Raw genomic sequence first — 23,963 nt, forward strand, 5'->3', positions numbered from 1 at the left:
ACTAGTATGAATAGTTCTTCTTAAGGTACAGAAAGGTACAGAAAGAAAGTGCTGAAAAGTACTGGATCAGCCAGTTCTTTTACTGGCCATCATCTGCTTTCGTGGGTCAAAATTGCCAAACCTCTCAATATGTGTGAATAAAGTAGGAGTTTGGCTTTTCTTATGAATGGATATTTCTAAACAAACATCTGAAAATTGAGGAGCATCTATGCAAGAAAATTAAAAATTAACATTTTATATTATATGGATTGATTTTCTTTTTTTAAACAATAGGTAAGTTTATATTCTAACCAACTAGGATTTTTCTCAGGAGCACATGGATGAAGTATGCTCCTCGCAGCTTCTGACTTCAGTAAGGCGCATGGTTTTGACCCTTACCCAGCAAAATGATGAGAGCAAAGAGTTTGTAAAGTTCTTTCATAAACAACTTGGAAGTATATTACAGGTAAGAGTTTATACTTGTATGATTTACAAGTTTACAGATTCCAAAGAATAGACATCAGAAGTTTGGGATCATTTATATCAGGGGTCCCCAACCCCCAGGCTGGTGAGCAGCAGGAGAGTGAGCAAAGCTTCATCTGTATTTACAGTCCCTCCCCATGGCTCTCATTACCACCTGAGCTCCACCTCCTGTCAGATCAGCAGCAGCATTAGATTCTCGTAGGAGTGTGAACCCTACTGTGAACTGCATGTGTGAGGGATCTAGGTTACATGCTCCTTATGAGAATCTAATTCCTGACCTGTCACTGTCTCCCATCACCCCCAGATGAGACCATCTAGTTGCAGGAAAATAAGCTCAGGGCTCCCATTGATTCTACATTATGGTGAGTTGTATAATTATTTCACTATATGTTACAATGTAATAAAGGGCACAGTCAGTCAATGTAACGTGCTTGAATCATTCCGAAACCTTCCCCCAACCATAGGTTGTCTTCTGTGAAACCAGGTCCTGGTGCCAGAAAGGTTGGGGACTGCTAATTTATGTGGACAGAGTTTAGGGAAGCTTAACAGAATTTCAGCATCTTTCTATATAAGGCTTTAATGCATAGTTACAACAGTCTGATTAGTTGAGGTGATGTTTTTGTTTCAGAAAAGGTAGAAGATGAGTCTTTTCTGCCCCCTGATTGACTTAGGTACAGGACAGTAAAGGAGGCAGTTAATCTGTAACAAACATCAGTGGTTGGAAGGCAGGAGGTCTGGTCTCTGATCTTTCCTAGTCATTTACAGAACAAGAACAGTGAGGAAGAGAGTTAATGTATTGTCTAAGAAGGAGAAATCACCAACGTTCAAGTTGCCAGGGCTTAACTTCCTCCTTGACATAATAAATGTAGAGGGTCTTGAAATCCTATTTTCTTTTACATGATCCTATATATCAACTTGACTAGAGCTAAAGTTTACTTTTGAAGAAAAATTTAAATTAGAATGGTTGTCTTAAGTAAAGGAGGAAGCTTTAAAAGTATTCTAATGGTACATTTAGAGGTGGAAGATTTTGTCTTTTCCTTTCATAGCACTTACTATTTATTACTGTAGTATATATTGTATCTCCTGTACTGTCAGGGAACTTTCTGGTATTAGAAATCCCTGTCTGAATTCATTCGTGCCCAGCAGTTACATCAAATAGGGACTAAATATAGATGACCATATATGTCCTTCCCTTCTATATACTCTTTAAGCAGGACTAGCAACATTCCTACTTAGTAATATAGCAGTATTCTTTAATAACACTAACCTGTCTTTCCTTAGTAATCATAAACATTAGTTTTAAGTTTTTCAGTACTTAAAAGTAATAGTATTCTATAATTGAAGTTTACTATCTTTAAAAATTATTTGGTTTATCTTTGAATAGGATTCACTGGCAAAATTTGCTGGCAGAAAACTGAAAGACTGTGGAGAAGATCTTCTTGTAGAGATATCTGAAGTGTTGTTCAATGAATTGGCTTTCTTTAAGCTTATGCAAGATTTGGATAATAATAGTATAACTGTTAAACAGAGATGCAAAAGGAAAATAGAAGCAGCTGGAGTGATACAGTCTTATGCCAAAGAGGTAAATAACGTTCATTTTGATTTTAGGATAATTGGCACATAAATACAGTTCTTGATCATTATTATTAACTGAAATCACATTTTACCTCAGCAAAAGTCGTTGTTTTTAGTAATACCGGTTAATCACGTTATAAGTCATTACATATGCTAGTCACTTGTGGAATTTGAGGACTAACAGCAGTTGCTAAAGATCAGGAATGCAGACAGGAATTGATGTTAAATGTACATTGTCAGATAACCAGTTCACATTATTGTCCTGTATTCAGGTGTTGAAAGATGAGAGAAGGACTTGGGATCTGGTCCTGGGCCAGTGCCAGCTGCCTGCCATGTCTATTATTGATCCCTATAGATTCTTCGAGAATATGCATTACCCAGAGGTCACTCCCAGTCAACACAAATGCTTATTAGTTAGGGCTTTGGTTTTACATCCCTGTAGTTTGTTCTACCTTGTCAAATTAATTTTGATCACATGTGAGATTGGATGACTGTTCTGCCTCAAGTTGAGGCATACCAGGAAGCCTTTTCCCTAGATGTGTACCCTTTTCCTGACCCTCTTTTATGAGAAGGAAACAAGCCAAGACCCAAACAGAAAAAGATGGCTCTTCTTTCTTAGAATCTAAAGTAGACGAAGTCAGGCTGTCCATTTCACACTTTTCATGATATTTATTTTCTGGATATAAATAAATTTCAGACATTGCTAAGAGCTTGATGAAAATAAAACAGCATGATACTATAATAAATGATTAGAAAGTAATACAGGCCAGGCTCAGGTCTATAATCCCAGTACTTCGGGAGGCTGAGACGTGAGAATTGCTAAATTATGTATCTAAGTCTATTGCTAAATTCTGTGTAATTGATTTGTTTTAAAGGCTAAAAGGATTCTTGAAGATCATGGCTCACCTGCTGGAGAAATTGATGATGAAGACAAAGTATGTGCTAATTAATTTTTGCCTAAAAATATGGCCGGGCGCGGTAGCTCACGCCTGTAATCGCAGCACTTTGGGAGGCCAAGGCGGGTGGATCACGAGGTCAGGAGTTCCAGACCAGCCTGGCCAACATGGTGAAACCCCGTCCCTACTAAAAATACAAAAATTAGCCAGGCGTGTGCCTGTAGTCCCAGCTATTCAGGAGGCTGAGGCAGGAGAATTGCTTGAACCTGGGAGGCAGAGGTGGTATTGAGCCAAGATCATGCCACTGCATTCCAGCCTGGGCAACAGAGCAAGACTCTGCCTCAAAAAAAAAAAAAAAAAGCCTAAAAATAATGCTTTTGAAACAATAAAAAATCATTTTAACAGCTTTTACCTTAATGTTTGAAAGCAGACTGTATCATCAAAATGACCTTTTTTCTGAGACTTTTTTCTTTTAAAAATAAAACTAGATTATCAAAAATGGTTCTTTGTATTTTTTATTAGATAATGATCATTATTAATAAGATAGACTTACTATATACCTTTACACATGTACTTTAAGGAATTAATTACTCAAATATTTTTGTGTCTAGGACAAGGATGAAACTGAAACAGTTAAGCAGACTCAAACATCTGAGGTGTATGATGGTCCCAAAAATGTAAGATCTGATATTTCTGATCAAGAGGAAGATGAAGAAAGTGAAGGATGTCCAGTGTCTATTAGTAAGTTTAAAGGCTCTGTACTATCTTTATACTTTAGTTTTTTTGTAGGTCATTTATTGGAACAGTTCGGTGGAGTGTAACAAGTGTAGAATTAAGTGTCAAATAACTCTGATTTTGAATTTCACTGTGACCCTTACTAAATTATCTGGACTTTCTGCACTGTAAGTTTTTAATACATACTGTTTGAGGATTTCAGATATTGTATATAAAACATCTGTGCCATGCGGGAATGCAATAAGTGGTAGCTATTGTTAAGATTATGTGCTGAAATTTACTAAAAATTGTGTATTAATCAACTTAGATTTGTCTAAAGCTGAAACTCAGGCTTTAACTAATTATGGAAGTGGAGAAGATGAAAATGAGGATGAAGAAATGGAAGAATTTGAAGAAGGCCCTGTGGATGTCCAGACTTCCCTCCAGGCTAACACTGAAGCTACCGAAGAAAATGAACATGATGAACAGGTATTTCCGTATTGATTGACACACTTCCATCAGCCTTATTTTAACTAATCAAAGTAGATCCTTGTAAATTTTCAGCTTTCATGAATGCAAGCCTCATTAATACGCTTATTAAAATCTGAAATACCAGTTTATTTTTTATGATTGTTTTAGAGACAGGGTCTTGCTCAGTCTTCTGGGCTGGAGTGCAGTGGTGTAATTGTAGCTCACTGCTCGTAGCCTCAAACTCCTGAGCTCAAGCGATCCTCCCACCTCAGCCCCCCAAAGTTCTGGGATTACAGACATGAGCCACCACACCCATCCAATAATTTATACGTTTTAAATTATACACTGATTTTAGTGATGTGATTAAATTTCACACCGGCCCGCTCCTTCCTATTTGGGTTGTGAATCATTCCATTGTCCTGCATGTCTACACTGTATACACTACCTGCTTGTTAATCACTTGATAGCCATCTGGGGTAGCAGATAGACTTGCAGTATCACAGTGTTCAAACAACCCTTATTTGATTTAATGGTCCCAAAGCACAAAAGAATTGTTCTATTATTAGTTATTGTTAATCTCTCACTGTGCTCAATTTATAAATTAAACTTTATCATAGATAAGTATGTATGGGGAAAAACAGTATAAATGGGGTTTGGTGCTATCCACAGTTGTGGAACATACACTCTATGGATGAGGGGGTACTTTTTTATATGTTATTTTCCTACCTAGTCTAGATCTTTTCCTCTGGAGTTTGATATTTTACTGTGATGTGCCTTGTTGGGGTCTTTTTTCATTATCTGCAGTGGATACTCAGTGATTGTTTTCAAGTTGGTAAATTTTTAAATTCTCTTTATTACTGCCACACCATTTTCTCTTTTCTCTCCTTCTGTAATTAATATTATCAGATATTATTAGTACTCATGAATTGATCTTCTGATTTTCTCCTCTTTTCCTTATCTTTTGGTTTGCTTTGACTTTAACACTTGTATGAAATTATTTTTATTTCAGCTGTCATATTTTTAACTTGTGAACACTTTTTCTTTTTTTCTGATTGTTACTTTTTTATAGTGCCCTGTTATTTCACAGAAGCATTATCTTCTGTTTTCAAATGTCTGCTGAACCTTGGTTGTTTATATTGAACAATGATACATCAAAAAGCAAGTTAAGGTTCTTTTGGGCTTCACTGCAGGTAGGGCATTTGGGGAGACAGCCAGCATGTTCCTAGAAACTTCTCAATGTCAGTATCTATTGGTCTTTTCTTTGAGATGGTTTAGATTCTTCAAATTAGGGTCCTTCAGTGTCCTCCTGCCTGGAGTATAGGAGCTTGGCTGCTGGTATTCTGAAGCTAGATTGGGAATGGGGCTGAGGTCCCACCGTTATACAGGCATGCACTAGATTATTCTGTTTTCAGTATTCTATTTAGGTTGGTGCAAAAGTAATTTTTCAATAGCAAAACCCACAATTACTTCTACACCAATCTGATACTTTACTGTGTCATTTGTGTCTCCACCTCTACTCCCAGTGGCCCCAGGTCTGGGGCTCACTAGTTTAATTTCTCTAAAATATAATCTGCCATTTTCTGTTGAGGTTGGAGGAGAGAACCTACGTAGGCACATTTTCCTTAAACACTACCACCACCGTTTCATCTTCAGCTCCTGCCTCAACATCATATGTCTTCCTTTCCAGATCTGTTACTTACAGTTTATGAGGTGAATCTCAGGTTTTGTTCCCTCTCCCTGCTGAAGGCATTTAGCTTTGTTCATCTTCCTCCCGTCACTTCTTCCTTCATTCCCTTCTTGTCTGCATTGTGTCTTTTAGAGTCTGAAAAAAAATGAACAGTGCAGTCTGTGTATTCCAGTTGTATTATTTTGTGTGTTTTTAAGGCAACAAGGAAATCCTTTAACTTAGCCATCTGGAATTCACAACCAAAGCTGCCTCCTTGAAATAGTTTTAGAAGATACTTTTAAATTTCTTTGTGTGAAGGTCTTGGGTTGAACAAAAACTACACACTAGTAATCATCTCTTTTATAGTGACCATATATTTCAGGCCCTGCTATTAAAACATTTTCCCTTCTAGGTCCTACAACGTGACTTTAAAAAGACAGCAGAAAGCAAAAATGTCCCATTGGAACAAGAAGCCACTAGTAAAAGTAAGAAATCTAAATAAGTCTTTGATTTTAAGATAATTTCCTTTGTTTGCTTAAAAGCTAAAAAAAAAAAAAAAACACACACACACACAGAAAACACTAAAATTCTTAGTTTGAAAGTACTTTGGACCTGATGTATATTTTTCTTCTCCCTATAAATCCTTTGTAGAAAACATAAGAATCTGTTTCTATAAACAATAAAGAAAAGGTGACAAATATTTACCTGCACAGACAAAAATTCTGTCAAGAGCATCTTTAGATACAAATATGGGAGATTTAAAAAAAATACTCATTTGTAGGCCTTACTCCTGAAAGTCCTAATTTGTTAGAAATTGAGTCTTAAAATGCTCCCAGGTGATTTTCATCAACTAAATTTGGGAACCATTGATAAGGAAAATTTGTAGTTGCCTTTTCTTTTTGGTCTTAAATATCTTGATTGCTCTTATTCAGGCATATTGTCTTCATTAGTATAATAGAGAGTAAAATTTAACATTTTTTGCATTACACTAATGTTAAGACTTTCTTTTGATGACAGATGACCAAGATAACTCTCCTGTGAAACCCTGTTACCTCAATATCTTGGAAGATGAGCAACCTTTAAATAGTGCTGCCCATAAGGACTCACCTGCTACTGTTGATTCAACTCAACAGCCTAACCCTTTGCCGTTACGTTTACCTGAAATGGAACCGTTAGTGCCTAGAGTCAAAGAAGTTAAATCTGCTCAGGAAACTCCTGAAAGCTCTCTGGCTGGAAGTCCTGATACTGAATCTCCAGTGTTAGTGAATGACTATGTATGTATCATTTACATTTCCAAATATTTTTACTTTTCATTTCTGTACATATTTCTTCATTTTCAGATTAGCATTCTCGACATGTAAAGCATTTCGTGTTTAGGTTTAGAACATGTTGGAACATTTTTCTAATTCACACTTAAACTTTAGCAGAAGGGTAATAGTGAATTAAGATGACCATCTCAAAACCCACATGCTGTTTTATGTTTTATAATTTTGAGAACCAAAGAGATAAAAAGAGTTCATCTTAAATTCGGATCTGAAGTGGTAATGATACATGAATCGTCGTTTATCCTTTACACTACCTATTCTTCTCATCTGTTTAGAATATATTGCAAATTTTCAATAAACTTAAAGGTTTACACTTGGGATAGGAAATAAAAACAGTTTGACAACAGAATCTTTATACAGTGAATGATAAATAAAAAATTAAGAAAAAACTAGGAAATCTGTACTCATGATAGTACTAAATGAAAATTCAAGTGAAGCCCAGGTCTGAAAAATACTTGAGCAGAGGAAAGCAAAAACCTTTAAAGTAATTAATCTTGCTTAAGCTGCAAACATAAATGAAACTTCACTTGGGTCGTTTCTGATAAATGCTTATGTTAGAACCAAAGCTTAACCCCAGCCTGTCGTAAGTAGCCCCCTAACATATGGATATGTGACTAGGGACTTTCTGAGAAGGTACCTGACAAAAGACAATTTTGTAATTGCAAGCCAAGCAAATAATTTATTTTACTTCCACATTTTTCCAAATAAATACTTTCCTCTGATATTTTGTCAGTGGAACACTAAATCTCTTTTGGTCTGGTGTTCCCAGTTCCTGAATTGCTTCTTACTCAAATAAACTCTAAAATTTTATTGTGCCTCAGATTTGTCTTTTACAGTTTGGTGTCAGAGTAGGATTTGAAAGAGACCCCCTGTGGCCTCTGGAAGCATCGAGGAACCAGGCAAAAGGTGTCCATTGTGCTCACTGCTTTCTCGCTGCATCTGGAGGTCCTGGGTAAGTCCCTCTCGGATTTCAGGCTCCACAGTTTGTGTCCTGAGCTCTCTGAGTTTATTTGAGTAATTTTATTTTATTTTTTTTTGAGACGGAGTCTCGCTCTGTCGTCCAGGCTGTAGTGCAGTGGTGCGATCTCGGCTCACTGCAACCTCTGCCTCCTGGGTTCAAGTGATTCCTCTGCCTCAGCCTCCCGAGTAGCTGGGATTACAGACGCTTGTCACCACGCCCAGCTAATTTTTTGTATTTTTAGCAGAGACAGGGTTTCACCGTGTTAGCCAGAATGGTCTCGATCTCCTGACCTTGTGATCCGCCTGCCTTGGCCTCCCAAAGTGCTGGGATTACAGGCGTGAGCCACCACGCCCAGCCGAGTAAGTTTATTTTTTACTGGATCCAGAGGTCGAACTAGATGTTTGACAGTAACTAGACTGGGTCCAGTTGGCAGCCTCAGGTAGGTGAAGTTTAGAAAGATAGGGTATTATGGGTTCATTAACACCTAAAGACTCTGGGACCCCTCTTTCTAGAACTCTAGCAAATCTTATGTTTAGAAATTATGAACATTTCTAGAACTCTAGCAAATCTTATGTTTAGAAATTATGAACATGAAACTATGCCTTTCTAGAGAAATGGTTACACTTTACCAGAGAAGAGTTAAAGTTACAGTGGAGAAGTTTTAATCTAGATAAAATTGTTTATGGGGACATTAGAAAAGAAGGGATCCTAAACGCCTCAGAAACAATGGGAAGCAGTTTTTGATTGTTGTATACAGGCTTCTAAAAGACATAATTCCAAAATTGCCTCTCTAAAAGATTCCTTGCTAAAGGCAAATAAGACAGATGAAAAGCTTAAGCAATGAATTGATAACAAAAATAAAATGAATTATATGTAGGGAGTGATTTCACTCTGACCTCTTACTCTGCTTATCCTCCTCTAATTATTCTGAGTCCACTAACCCATTTGTTCAGTCATCTTAATCCTTTTGCACAATTACCCTTTCACTGTGGATGACGTGACAGAAAGGAAGTTAGGCTAATGCTTTGCTTAGTTAGACTCTCAGCCAGGACACCGAGGTCTGGCTACTGTAACTACTATTACTTTTGGGTCAAAAGCTGAACTCAGAGCCATACCAAAAGATTTTCCAAATCCCAAGGAAAATCCAAAACAAACAGTTTGCTGAGGAATTTAGATTTAGAATGATCCTGGGCTTCCTGATTTTTGTCAGTTTCTACGCATGATATTAGCCACTGGGGAAGCATGTTAATGGATGACTACGGCAGGATGGCATAAGCCTCAGAAGAGTATTGCCATCCCTTTAAGAGCTACTTCTGTGGATAGCCCAAAAGATGCTACAAAAACAACTGGAAAACATCTAGAAGCTATCCCATGGTCTTTCCACAAGATTGACTAGTCCAAAAAGTTGAATCTATTTCTGATCACACGGCTAGATTGGAAATCTCATTCGTTAAACATTCTGGTCTTAAAATACAGCAGGGAGTATTTCCTGCGGGAACTGAAATGGTTTTTATGGTTTTATTCATTAATAGTCTCTTGACTAGAGTCTGGTGACTTGATTAAAAAACACAAGATTGGATGGCAAGTCACTGATACGGCTAAATTAGTCACCATAGCTGGACATTTTGAGAGAACGTTAGAACTAAAAAAAAAATCAGTGTCTGTAAACAGGCCATTGAAGAAAAGATTGTCCATGCTTGACCAGTCCTCTAATGGACCTACCCGTGTTGGGCCAGACTATTTCCTCATTAGATGAAGTTCCCGAGGCTGGGCCGGGCACAGTGGTTCACGTCTGTAATCCCAGCCCTTTGGGAGGCCAAGGCCGGTGGATCACCTGAGGTCGGGAGTTCAAGACCAGCATGAAGAAACCCTGTCTCTATTAAAAATACAGAATAAGCCAGGCGTGGTGGCACATGCCTATAATCCCAGCTACACAGGAGGCTGAGGCAGGAGAATCGCTTGAACCCCGTGGGCAGAGGTTGTCGTGAGCCAAGATGGTGCCATTGCACTCCAGCCTGGACAACAAGAGCAAAACTCCATCTCAAAAAAAAAAAAAAAGTTCCCAAGGGTTTGACTCTGAAGACAATAATCAACACCAATGGGACATCAAGGGATTCTCTGGTATGTTACTCTCCATAAAATAAACATGGGGAAACTAAGATCAGCATCAGTGGGAGTCATGTACAGTGTTGGTGGATACCTTATCCGCTTTCAACCCCATCCTAATAAATCAGCCAGTCCCTTGGAGGAAAGAAAATATTTCACGTTTCCAATCAAGTTCAGAGAATCCTCTGTGAACCAGTCCAAATGACACTTGGACTAGTCTCAGAAAAGCATACCTTCCTACAATATGACACTAAATTGAGAGGGCACATAAAGTTCTCTCTGGAAGGAAAGTTAATTTTAGAGCTTCCTGACCCTTCTAAACCTGAACTGCTCTGTTTCCTACAAGCAGGAATTGATGATACTGAAACTCACTCATACCAACCTAGACCTTTCTGAAGTACCCACATGTTTGTGGGCTTCTCAACTGACAAAGGGAAGATTAAAAGTGGTAAGCCTATAAAAATCCAAATATATTATTCCAAGCCATTGCCTAAATTGCCCTAATGCCCCCTAGAGTCAGAGGCAATCCAAGGGCTTTACCCAATTATAGAGGATTTAATAAAACAATTCCTTGTACTTGTCTCTATAATACTCTAATCCTACAGTTAAAAAATCCATCACACCTTTAATCCCAGCACTTTGGGAGGCCGGGGTGGGCGGATCATGAGGTCAAGAGATTGAGACCATCCTGGCCAATATGGTGAAACCCCATCTCTACTAAAAATATAAAAATTAGCTGGGCGTGCTGATGCACACCTGTAGTCCCAGCTACTCAGGAGACTGAGGCAGGAGAATCGCTTGAACTCAGGAGGTGGAGGTTGCATTGAGCTGAGATCGCGCCACTGCACTCCAGCCTGGCCACAGAGCCAAATTCCATCTCAAAAAAAAAAAAAGAAAAAAAAAAATATATATATATATGACAAAGTTGGAGATTTGTTCAAGACTTACGTGCAATAAATAAAATTGTCAATCCAAGATTTCCTGCTATTCCAAATCCTAACCCTTTGTTATCTAATGTGCCTACAGATTCTAAATGGTTCACAGTGTGATCGATCTTTGCTCTGCCTTTTTCATTATTCTAGTAAGCCAGTAGTTCTCTGCTTGTACCTGGAAGAACCAGCAATATACTTGGACTGCAGTGCCACAGGGGTTCGCTGAAGCTCTATCTTGTTTTTCTCAGACATTATACCAAGACCTGTCAACCTTACAATTCCGTAGAAATTGTATTCTGTCTATATGTAGATAATCTTATACTTTTAGCTTACAAGGGACATAAGGCCTCAATGGCAAAACTTTAGTTCTGTAGAGCTGCTGTCCTCAGCCTTTTTGGCACCAGGGACTGGTTTCATGGAAGACAGTTTTTCCATGGACTGGGGTAAGGGGGATGGTTTCAGGATAATTGAAATGCATTACATTTTTGTACATTTTATTTCTATTATTATTACGTTATATAATGAAATTGGTATACAACTCCCCACAATGTAGAATCAGTGGGAGCCCTGAGCTTGTCTTTCCTGAAACTAGATGGTCACATCTGGGGATGATGGGAGATAATGACACAGCATCAGGCATTAGAGTCTCATAAGGAGCACGCGACCTAGATCTCTGGCATGAGCAGTTCACCATAGGGTTCAGGCTTCTACGAGAATCTGTTGCCGCCAGTGATCTGACAGGAGGCAGAACTCAGGTGACAATGTGAGTGATGGGAGTAGGTTTAAATAAAGGTGAAGCTTGGCTCGCTGGCTCCCACCACCACTCACCTCCTGCTGTTTAGCCTGGTTCTTAACAGGCCCTGGACTGGTATTGGGGGTTGCAGATCCCTGCTGTAGAGTAAAGGTCCATTACATAGGACATGATCTGACTGCAGAGGGAATTTTCCTCTTAACTGAAATAATAAAAACAATCCAAGGGTTCCCTAGGCCCACAACTAAGGCAGTTAAGGGAGTTGATTGGTCTTATGGGATACTGTAGATCTTGAATCCCAGATTTCTCTGCTGGCTTCCCCCTTGCCTGAACTTAGAAAAATCTCTGTCCCAGAGCTTTGCCATGGGAAGATAATTATGAACAAGCTTTCAATAAAATAAAACTGGCCTTATAACCCCCTCCAGGTTCAGGATACCCAAATTATTTAAAACCTTTCACTTTGTGATTATCAAATGTGATAATCCATCCTTAGGAGTCCTTACTCAGAAACGTGGAGGAAGCTACTGACCCATTGCTTATTATAGGTTACAGTTAATCAAGTTGTCAGAGCATATCCAAACCATCTAAAAGCAGTGACAGCAGCAGCTAAATTGGTAGAAACTTTATCTGACCTAGTATTAGGGAATTAAATGTTACCTACAAGTTTCACATGCAGTTGAAAGCTCATTACCTTCCAGTCATGAGTTGAAATGAGTTGAAAGCTCGTTACCTTCCACTCATTACCTTCCAGATCCAACATGTCTTAATAAGTAGACTAACATTTTGTGATAATCCTTCTCCTGTCACCTTCTAATCTCTATCTCAGATGTCAGTCTGCTTAACCCTACCACTTTGCTCCCTCTGTCCAAACAATAGGAAGACCAAAACTGTGTGTGTGTGGTATCATAACTATTGACTCCTCACATTGAAATATGGAAAACTTCATTAAATAATTCTGAATAAATACATTTTATCGATGGATCCTATGAAAAAATTGTAGAGGAGAAGTACTGAGCAGGACATGCTGTAACAACTCAGTATGAACTAATAGAAAAGGGAACTCTTCCTCAATTTAAGTCAGGACAACCCGAAGAATTACGTGATCTAAGACTTACCATATAGCAAAATGCCAGTCAGTTTCCATTTATACAGATAATAGGTATGCCTTTGGAGTGAGTGATGATTTTGGAATGTTGTGGAAACAAAGGGTTTCTCACTTGTAGTGGAACCCCCATCAGTACTGGACTTCTGCCAGATGAGCTTCTTTCAGCTATTCTGCTGCCCTCACAAGTAGCTCTTAATAAAAATGATGCTCATGCTCATAGGACTGAACCCGAGTATCAAGGAAATGCATGTGTGGACTTTTATGGCCAAGTCTGAAATTGACAAAATATGCATTCTGAATGAACTCCACAGAATTGACCAAGATCAAATCACTCAGGATAATTTGTTCATTAAACAGTGCTGTGCACTTGAGTTGAAACAACGAAAATGAAATCTTAAAGGTTGCAAATTTCATGCTCAACAAGGACTCACTGAAGGCCCAGACAGCCAGCTGGTCCTTTCTGAGTCCTTCAAACTGCCATTATTATTAAAGGCCCTGCACTCTACAAACCATCATGGTGAAGAAAAACGTTTCAGATTATGAAAGCAGAAATGGCTTACAACAGTGTGGCTTGTCAAACTCATAAAGCCAGAAAGACCCTTAAGATTTCTACCACCTGCTAGACCATATGTAGGTCTGCAGATGGATTTCATTCAGTTGCCACCCTCATTGAGGTATCAGTACATTCTTGTGGTAGTGTACCTGTTTACAGGATAGACTGGGACTTACCCTTATAGAAAGGCTGATGCCACAACAGTAGCAAAAAATTCTTAGGAAATGTATTTCCTTTATGGGGCTTTTCTGGAGAGATCTCCAGTAATAAGGGAACTCATTTTCCTGAACAGGTTATCAAATAAACAGGATTTTCAAACTCGGTGGCACTACCATTGGCCTTGTCATCCTCGGTCTTCTGGAAAGCTTGAATGGACAAATGGTATATTGAAACTAAAGTTAGCTAAATTGTCAGCTGGATTACCTTGGCCAAAAATTTTACCACTGGCCCTAATGGCAATTACATCAACCCCTACAGAAGAACACAAATTTGACCCCTTATGAAATAACTGTAAGACCTATGCCTTTAATACTAGAACCGCATGTATCACCGGTATTTGTTAGCTCTGAAATGACTCTATACTCTAAGACCTTAATGGATTATGCAAAAGTCTATTTCTACCAGCTGAAGAAGGCTTTTTGTGAACTGCCTACCAATGTTGATCTATGACTGGCTTCCATAACTTAGAACGTGGAGATTGGATCTTTTGGAAACAACAGCAGAGAAAAATTGCCCTTGAGCCTCATTGGAAAGGACTATAGCAGACAGCTCTTACTGCTTACAATGCAGCAAAGCTTCAGGGTTTTGAGCCTTGGGTCCATCTCTCTCAAGTAGAGAGAGCTTCCTTAGACTCTTGGACTTGACAACCTATAGGTGACTTAAAGATATATAAGGGAAAGCCTTCCCTAGGAGCAGGTGGCATCACGAAGTAAACAACTTCCCACCACAACGAAACAAGACTACATTTAACTTTTCTCATAAAGATTTCATTTGGTTTTGCATTAACACAAAATGTTCAAACTTTTATTAGAAACTTTTCCTACTCAAACAGAATATCCTCTAAGGTCTGATGTTCAAAGAATAGCCACTCTCACTCAACCAAAGCAATTGCTGGCCATGTACTCATAGATGAATGGAATCACAATTAATACCGAAATCTACTCCCACACACACTTGGGTGAGCAGTTGGTTTTATGAAAAGGTTTGGTATCCTTCCCCGAGCAGGTTGGTTGATATTTATAGTTGACTGACTTGGCACTGGGAAGAAGTTATAGAAGCAAAGGTATGTCCTGTAACTACTATTGATTTTATTGCTGGTAATTTTATCACAATGGACAGAAAACCTTAATGGAACTGGGCCTAATCTAGCCAGGGTTCCAGTCTCCCTATATGCAGTCAGACTTTTTGGTTTAACACAAATTAGGGAGACTGCTGTCCTATATAATGACACATATTTAAAATCAGAACTTCACCATAATACCCTTGACTATTATTAGTAGAGAACTGACTGAAAGTGACATTGGTTCAAAGGAAACTCTAGAGGCAAATGGAATACCCCTGTAGTTTCACTATATACAATAGTATTTTTAAGGTCAATATTCAGGGCATATTTGAAAAGGAAACATGTCATCCTTATTTGGCGATGGTACCATATGTAATACATAGAAGTGTTTTTTATTCCTCTTTCTATTTAAATCATAACCATTCTACCTGGCAGTATGCAGATGCAGATATGACAGAGAATAACCGTGACAATCACATCATTCCCAGTTGGTGGGTAAAAGGATCTCCTTTGCCCCTTTCTCTCAGTAATACTGGATTATTCATCTTGTATGGCAACAAAATATATAGATGTTTTCACCTACACGGTCTGGACACTGTGGTTTGGGCTATTTCCTACCTAAAATGACCAGATAGGACTCTTTAAATGGTAGTGAAATTCTTAATCTGGGGTTGTTTGTACATGAAGTGACCCCTTAAAAAAGAACTCCCTGTGATCTCCCAAACTCGAATATATGAAGGGGTTCTAGATTTTGTTCTCGGCGTAAGATCGCTTTTTCTTTAGCTGGCAGTCTCTGAATTGGAAAAATCACTTATGGATATTTCAGCAACCCTTGAAAAAAAGTTTTAATGATACTTTCGATACTCTTCAAGCAATACAATCTGAGATGAGTCATTTGGCCTCACTGGAACTCCAGTAGAAGTTTAGCTGCTCACAGGGATGAGCTTTGGGTGAAACGTATTGTTTTTATGTTAGTTAGATATTGTTGCCCCAAATTCAAAAGATCTTAATAAATCAGAATTTTTTTTATCAGATAAGCAAGGCCTCCTCCATTTATTTATTTAGTTGGTTAAATTTTAGGCCCCTGGGAATCTTTGCTTAGAGGGATCTTTAAGTTCTTGCTACAGTTACTGTGTTTTCTTCCCTTGTGCTTTATATCCCCACAAGGGGTTTAAATGCTTTCCAGCAGCCACTCACACGTCAGATGACTGCCATCAGGGAAGCTAACACTGTGTAAACTTGATGGAGGCTGCATGACTAAATCCCAACATAACTTTTGATGATAACAACTTTACCTGACTTTTCATCCCAACTTCTGCGTCAGTAGTGGTTAACAGGATAATGCTACTCCATTTGGCCACCCTCAAGCTGAGAGGGCAGCCAAAAGAAGGGAATTGTTAAAGCAAAATTAAAATGGAGATCAGGCCTGAAAATACCTGACCAAAACCCCCATAAAACAAAGGCCTTTAAAACAGCCTTAATCTTCCTTGAATTGCAAACATAAGTGAAAGTTAACTTGGGTCATTTCCAGTCAATGCTTTTGTTGGAAAGAACTAAAAGGAGTTTGAGACCAACCTGGGCAACATAGTAAGATTACCCTGTCTCTACAAAAAATTAAAAATTAGCCAGGCGTGATAGTGCATGCCTGTGGTCCTAGCTACTCAGGAGGCTGAGGTGGGAGGATCACTTGAGCCCAGGAGTTCTAGACTATGGCGAACTATGATTGCCCCCACTGCATTCCAGTCTGGGCAACAGAGTGAGGCCCGCCCTGTGTCTTAAAAAAAAAAAAAAAAAAAAAAAAAAAATTCTTCTTAAATATACATTTACAGTTACGATTCCATAATTTCTTAGAAAGGGGGCTTATAATCTTTGAAAAACATTAGTACAAACAGTAACTCTTTTAACTCTTTTGTTTGCCTCACTACGAGTACAATTATACATTTAAAACTCCGAAAATTACCGGTTAGATTTATTCTTACCTGATCATTGTCTAGAGTTGCCATAGAAGACATTTAATTGAAATTAAGTCAAAGGTAGATTATAAAAGCTCTTGAATTTGAATTTTAGTCAGGGATCCTACTGAATGTTTTTGTGCAAGGAAGTGAAATGGTCAAATTTATGGGCTGTGAAGATTAATCTGATGACTATAGCATATACTATCAAGCTAGATTGGGGGATCTACTATTATATAAGTATGAAATATGAGCTGAACAGGAGCAGGGTGAGAAATACTGCAAGAAGAAGAAAAACCTAAGATTTCTACTTGGATAATTGGTAGAATTGTGATACTATTAAAAATCAGAAGGGAGAACTAGGAGGGGAAAAAAAAAAAGAATTCAAGTTTAGGAAAAACAGTTTGAGGTGATCACAAAAGATAGTTACTAAATTCATACGTCAGCTTTCTAACTGAGCCCCATCAGAGTTGATATATTGAAAAGTTTGTAAGTGGTTACCTACATTCTGCTGGGTACAGCTCTCATGTGTTCAGTAAACATATGAAAAAACAAGAGTTGTCTTTCTGTTTTCAGTCTTGGTTGTAACTATTTCTTCAGCATGTATGAACTGCTGCCCCGCCTTTTTTTTTTTTTTTTTTTTGACAAAATGGTAACAGCTTGACAGTATGTTTCACAGCTGTGATATGTAGCTTGTCCTATGAACTGCATATTTCTAAATTATTCATAGAGCTGAATGTAGAAGAAAACGAAATATGATAGAATTACTGAGAAAATAATTCACTATTTCTTCACATGGATGACTGTGGTTTGGATCTAGAGTATGTGTTTTTTTTTTCCATTACATTACAGGAAGCAGAATCTGGTAATATAAGTCAAAAGTCTGATGAAGAAGATTTTGTAAAAGTTGAAGATTTACCACTGAAACTGACAATATATTCAGAGGTATTTGGCTGTCTTTAATTAAACTTGTCTTTACATAACAAATATTGTTAAAATGAAAAATGATTTGTATTTTTAATTTTCATTCCAAAGGCAGATCTAAGGAAGAAAATGGTAGAAGAAGAACAGAAAAACCATTTATCTGGTGAAATATGTGAAATGCAGACTGAAGAATTAGCTGGAAATTCTGAGATACTAAAAGAACCTGGTAAGAGTTATCAATTTAAATCTTACCATATTGAAAAATCATTGAATCTTCATACTACTGTTGTGTTTTATTTTTTAAATATGCTACTAGTAACCTGGGAGATTTAAGCCAAATACTGGAAAGAAAGTATAATTCTGTAAGAATTTTAGTTCAACTGTTTATAAAACAGTGTCAGATAATTTTTTTTCTATTAAAATCTTTAGTTTTAAAAAATGTAGACATGCTGGCCAGGCACGGTGGCTCACACCTGTAATCCCAGCACTTTGGGAGGCCGAGGCGGGCAGATCACGAGGTCAGGAGATCAAGACCATCCTGGCTAACACGGTGAAACCCCATCTCTACTAAAAATACAAAAAAGTAGCTGGGCGCGGTGGCGGGTGCCTGTAGTCCCAGCTACTCGGGAGGCTGAGGCAGGAGAATGGCGTGAACCCAGGAGGTGGAGCTTGCAGTGAGCTGAGATAGCACCACTGCACTCCGACCTGGGTGAAAGAGCAAGACTCCGTCTCAAAAAAAAAAAAAAAAAAAAAAAAATGTGGACATGCCCATGGTTTAAGAAAGGTACAAAAATATTATAAATAGCAAAAACCCACCTTTTTTTTTTTTTGAGACAGAGTCTCACTCTGCCACCGAGGCTGGAGTGCAGTGGTGTGATCTCGGCTCACTGCAAGCTCCTCCGCCTCCTGGGTTCACGCCATTCTTCTGCCTCACCCTCCCAAGTAGCTGGGACTACAGGCACCCACCACCACCCCTGGATAATTTTTTTGTATTTTTTAAGTAGAGACGGGGTTTCACCAAGTTAGCCAGATGGTCTCTATCTCCTGACTTCGTGATCCGCCTGCCTCGGCCTCCCAGAGTGCTGGGATTACAGGCGTGAGCCACTGTGCCCAACCCAAAAACCTACTTTTTATTATTGATTTTTAGGTCTTTAGGAGACTATAAATATTATGATTCTTAGTTTTTAAGATGCAGATAATACCTCTTTTCTACCCGATGACAAGTGTGTATCTAGCCCTACCTCTCTCTCCTCCTCCTCTCAGTGTTCATATTATTTTTCTTTGTTCTATTTTTTACTTTCTATTTTGGTTAAGTATATGTGCATTTTGTTCATCAACTTTGGTCATTATCCCTTGCTGCTGCTCCTCTGCTTTCTTCCTGGTTCTCTGTTCAGTTTTACCCATATTCTTACGTTACTAAGGCTATTATATACACTTACATTTTGTTTTTGTAATATAATTAAATGGTTCTATACTTTCTCTGAGGATGCTTCTATATAAATATCATTCATTGTAGAGCCAAGCAATAGTCTCAGATTTTCTGTATGAGTCTGATAACACAGCTCTGGAGCCACTCAATATTTCTTGCATCGGGATCAAAGGGTTTTCTTTTTGTTGTTCTCCATCAGTTCATCAGTTGATGAAAATCACATGATATCTCGTTGTTTTTGTTTTTCCTGGAAATGGAGTGAGGAGAAGGAAAGACCCTTCAGATATCAGACCTTCAGTTAATTTCTCAGTTTTCAGCCCACTTCTACCTGTTAGAATATGGTACCCTTCTCAGCTGCAGCCTCTTGCAAGTGTTTGAGCTGCAGCTTCCTCCACTGTCATTGCGTATGCTTCCATATGCATTGAGCATTCTGGTAATTTGTGGATATCCCCTGTTCTGTTTTCTCACAACCAGTCTTCTTTTGTTGGTCTAGATTTATTCTTTTCTATAGTTGTTTTCTTCTCCTAGTGGAGTGTTTTTAGAGAGACACGAAGTATCTGCTCAGTCTGCCTTGTTGAATCAGAAACCTCACCTATTCTTTTTTTACTGTGTGCTATTAGGGAATTGTATTAGCAAGCTAACTTAGGATTTCTTTTATAATAACCTTCTATTAAAAGTAAAAGCTTTAATGACAGAGAACAATGTTAAATTCTAGTAATTCGATAAGTAATTTATAAAGCATTATTATTCTGTTTTTCAGAAACGGTGGGAGCCCAGAGTGTATGAGATGTCTTCAGAGGCTCATCTAACTCTGTCCTTACATACTCAATGCATATATGAAAACAATACTAAATAAACATCTGATCTGTATAAAAATGTAAATTAGTTTGACACTGCTTTATTGATAGGTGTGGTCATTTCTCCCCATGGTAGTTTAAAACATCAGAAACTGAATTCTGGACAGATTTAAGCCTTGACACACTGTGTTTTTTTTGGGTTTTTTTTTTCCCCTTCTTTTTTTGGGTCTTGATTTTTTTCCCCATTGTGATGTTTGGTAACGAATTTAAAATGTAGTTTTAAATAAAGTTTGGACTTATCTATAAAGTATCTTTTTTGGAAATTATGTTGAATTCTATACAGCAAGTCAATGTTTTGTGTAACTTTAGGCTGCTCAGAGAAGAGCAATGGTTAAGAGTTAGAGAAATATATTATTTGTTATAAAGCCCATCCATTAGGCCAGTCTTCCAAATAATGCCAGTGTTGCTGCTGTTGGGTCTGATGTTCTTTTAGATACCTGCAGGTCCTATTCCTGTGCAAGAATAGGGCAGATTATCAAGGTATCCAGGATACCTATGAAGTTATTATAGAATATTTATTAATCCATTGAAATTGGATAATAAGTTTAGAACATAGGTTCTCAGTATCTAGAACTTAACTTACATCATTATCTGTTTGTTAGGATTTGAAATTCTGGAAAATATTTATCTACATCGCCTCAGACTAAAAGTAAAAAAAAGAAGCTTTATATAATTAGGGAGATTTCTGCACAGAGAAGTAACATTGTGGTTAATTTTAAATGAAAAACTTAACTTTTTCAAGTGGGGATAAATACAACTAAATTTCTGTAATAAAATAGTAAGATTCTATATGCCTTCAGATAAAACCTGCCTATTGAGATGGTAATTTAAAGCCAAAGCATAGCAGTTTCTTTTGTGTGTAGTGAGGTTGAAGCAGATTTGCAGGTGAAGTATTGAAAGTTTATGTGACTTTAAGTCAGCTTTTGAAAAGTGATTTACTTTTTATCCCAAACTGTCCATATACCCAGTAAGCCTTCAGAAAACCAGTCAACAATGAGTAAGTCAACCTTATAGATTCTTCCTCAAATAAAATACGAAGAATTAGTTCCAATAAGTATTTTAACTTTGTTAACAACTGAAATACCCCATAAAAAAAGAACTTGTTGAGAGTATTCCTTTAAAATTGTTACTTGCTGCCCAGGTGCCATGGCTCACTCCTGTAATCCCAGCATCTTGGGAGGCCAAGGCGGGCAGATCATGAGGTCAAAAGATCGAGACTATCCTGCCCAACATGGTGAAACCCCGTCTCTACTAAAAATAAAAAATTAGCTGGGAGAGGCGGCACGTGCCTCTAGTCCTAGCTACTTGGGAGGCTGAGGCAGGAGAATAGCCTGAACCCGGGAGGTGGAGGTTGCAGGTTGCAGTGAGCCGAGATCATGCCACTGCACTCCAGCCTGGCTACAGAGTGAGACTCTGTCTCAAAAAAAAAAAAAATGTTAACTTGCTGTATACCTCAGTGTAATGTCCATTCAAGGAGTATTAAATGAGGATTTCCCTACGAGGACATTTACTGTATTGCTACTTAAATTATGGAAGACAGTGTATCTTCAACTTTAATAAAACCTATTCAGAAAACTACCAATTCAGAATTCGGAGTTCTTATCCAGGTGCTCTAACTTCAGGGAAATTGGAACAATAAGTTATGTTACATGCACACTCAAATTCTTTATTTTCTCGACTTTAAGCAGGAAAGGGTAAAAACTGTTTTGGTACTCAAGCCAAGCCTTACATACTGTCTCTCTCTCTCTGCATGCATATTAAAGTGGAAAAATTGTATTTATATCTTAGTTATTACCATAGTACCTACGAACCTTATCAAAATTGCTTATTTGACTTGTGTTACAGCTGCTATTAATCTAAGTCTATTGTTTTTCTATTTTAGTAGATAATTTAGTTTTAAAATATCTAGAGTTTGAGAGCAGATATATTTATTTAATCTGTTTTCTCTAGTAACGGTTGCTGAAGGGTTAGGCATTCAGTATTCCTATTTGTCCTAATTTTGAAGTTAAAAATTTTGGTTACAGAGAGAGGGAGAAAAGGTCAAAATGAGTGAGAGAGAACTTTATGCAGGTTGAGATAATGCCTAAAATAATGAGCTGGCCAGAGTGTGGAGGTACTCTTTGTATTTTGTAACGTTGACTTTGGGTAAATGCTTTTTCACTGTTAATAAATATATATCCTGTATACAACCCTGAGTTGTATTTTCTTTTAAATTCACATACTCATTTATGTTTTAGAATTTATTCCACAATGGTGGCTTGACAGCTTTAAATGTCACTTTGGGAGGCCGAGGCGGGCGGATCACAAGGTCAGGAGATCGAGACTATCCTGGCTAACACGGTGAAACCCCGTCTCTACTAAAATTACAAAAAATTAGCCGGGTGTGGTGGTGGGTGTCTGTAGTCCCAGCTACTCGGGAGGATGAGGCAGGAGAATGGCGTGAACCTGGGAGGCGGAGCTTGCAGTGGGCCGAGATGGTGCTACTGCACTCCAGCCTAGGTGACAGAGCGAGACTCCGTCTCAAAAAAAAAAAAAAAAAAAAAAAGTATATGTTGAATAATGGTATGATAGAAGTCACTGGCCACAGGAAGAATAAGCTTGAAAGAAGTAAGTTTATTATACTCAAAGGCTTCAGAGTGGGTTACCGCCGGTGCCATGGCTCACACCTGTAATCCCAGTACTTTGTGAGGCCAAGGCAGGTGGATCACCTGAGGTCAGGAGTTCAAGACTAGTGTGGCCAACATGGCAAACCCCTGTCTCTACGAAAAAATACAAAAATTAGCCAGGTGTAGTGGCACATGCCTGTAATCCCAGCTACTGAGGAGGATGAGGCAGGAAAATCGCTTGAACCCGGGAGGTGGAGGTTGCAGTGAGCCAAGATCATGCCACTGCACTCCAGCCTCAGTGATACAGCAACACTCTGTCTCAAAGGAAAGAAGAGCTTGGGTTACCACATGCTATATAGGGTCATCGGCAAAGCACCAAGTTTCGGTCACGTGGCATAAGACAGGAGCAAGGGGGAAGACTAGCTAGATCCTTTATTGAGATTTCCTTAGGAAATGCCAGGCGGGGTAGCGTAAATGGTTTAAGATTGGCTAGTTTGAGTAATACCGGTGGGCCATAAGGATGGTGTCTGATTCTCTGGGACCTTGTCCTAGGATGATTTAGGATGGATAAATAGTGGCTTGGTGTGCAAGTATTAGATAAGGAGTGTGGTTGGGGCTGTAGACTTGGGATTGATAGGTATGTGTATGAAAGACCTGCTCCTGGCTGAGCCCTTTGCTATCGCTGAGAGAGAGACCCTGAATGGGGTGGTTCCTCTTTGATCAGCAAGCATTTAAAGATGTCAAAGCATCATAAAATACAGCAAATAAAAAGCATGAATAACATGTATACTCTAGAGAGAACATTCTTACATTTACTCAAAAATAGACTGATTCGTTTCTTGTCTGACTTTTTTCTTTTTTTCTTTTTTTTAAAAGACAGTCTTGCTGCATTGCCAAGGCGTGAGTGCAGTGGTGCAATCTCGGCTCACAGTAACTTCCACCTCCCAGGTTCAAGCTATTCTCCTGCCTCAGCCTCCCAAGTAGCTGGGACTACAGACGCCTGCCACCGTGCCTGGCTAATTTTTTTTGTATTTTTAGTAGAGATTGGGTTTCACCACGTTGGCCAGGCTGGTCTCAAACTCCTGACCTCATGAGCCACCCGCCTCTGCCTCCCAAAGTGCTGGGATTACAGGTGTGAGCCACCGCACCAGGCCTGTCCAACTTTCTTTTATTATTATTATTATTATTATTATTATTATTACTATACTTTAGGCTCTATGGTACATGTGCGCAACGTGCAGGTAAGTAACATATGTATACATGTGCCATGCTGGTGCGCTGCACCCACCAACTCGTCATCTAGCATTAGGTATATCTCCCAATGCTATCCCTCCCCCCTCCCCCCCACCCCACAACAGTCCCTGAAGTGTGATGTTCCCCTTCCTGTGTCCATGTG

The 23,963-nt window shown here is 38.6% G+C and overlaps 1 protein-coding gene across 49 annotated transcripts in view; it reads left to right on the top strand.

Moving 5' to 3' along the window:
* The window catches only part of PCM1 (pericentriolar material 1), a 105,847-nt gene extending 83,697 nt beyond the window's left edge, over positions 1-22,150 (top strand). For 25 of the 49 annotated variants that reach the window (XM_054498445.2, XM_054498446.2, XM_063668537.1 and 22 more), the window contains 10 exons: positions 299-445; positions 1,847-2,044; positions 2,913-2,972; positions 3,545-3,674; positions 3,976-4,136; positions 6,197-6,269; positions 6,802-7,058; positions 17,604-17,696; positions 17,787-17,901; positions 19,865-22,150. In XM_054498445.2, the coding sequence (XP_054354420.2) occupies positions 299-445; positions 1,847-2,044; positions 2,913-2,972; positions 3,545-3,674; positions 3,976-4,136; positions 6,197-6,269; positions 6,802-7,058; positions 17,604-17,696; positions 17,787-17,901; positions 19,865-19,890 (1,260 nt within the window). In that variant the 3' untranslated portion in view covers positions 19,891-22,150. The remainder of the gene's footprint in view (positions 1-298; positions 446-1,846; positions 2,045-2,912; positions 2,973-3,544; positions 3,675-3,975; positions 4,137-6,196; positions 6,270-6,801; positions 7,059-17,603; positions 17,697-17,786; positions 17,902-19,864) is intronic. The other 24 variants (XM_054498450.2, XM_054498451.2, XM_054498457.2 and 21 more) reach the window with 1 other exon arrangement.
* The last annotated feature ends 1,813 nt before the right edge of the window (positions 22,151-23,963 follow it).

Source organism: Pongo pygmaeus, chromosome 7 (assembly GCF_028885625.2).
Source record: "Pongo pygmaeus isolate AG05252 chromosome 7, NHGRI_mPonPyg2-v2.0_pri, whole genome shotgun sequence".
Lineage (NCBI taxonomy): Eukaryota > Metazoa > Chordata > Mammalia > Primates > Hominidae > Pongo > Pongo pygmaeus.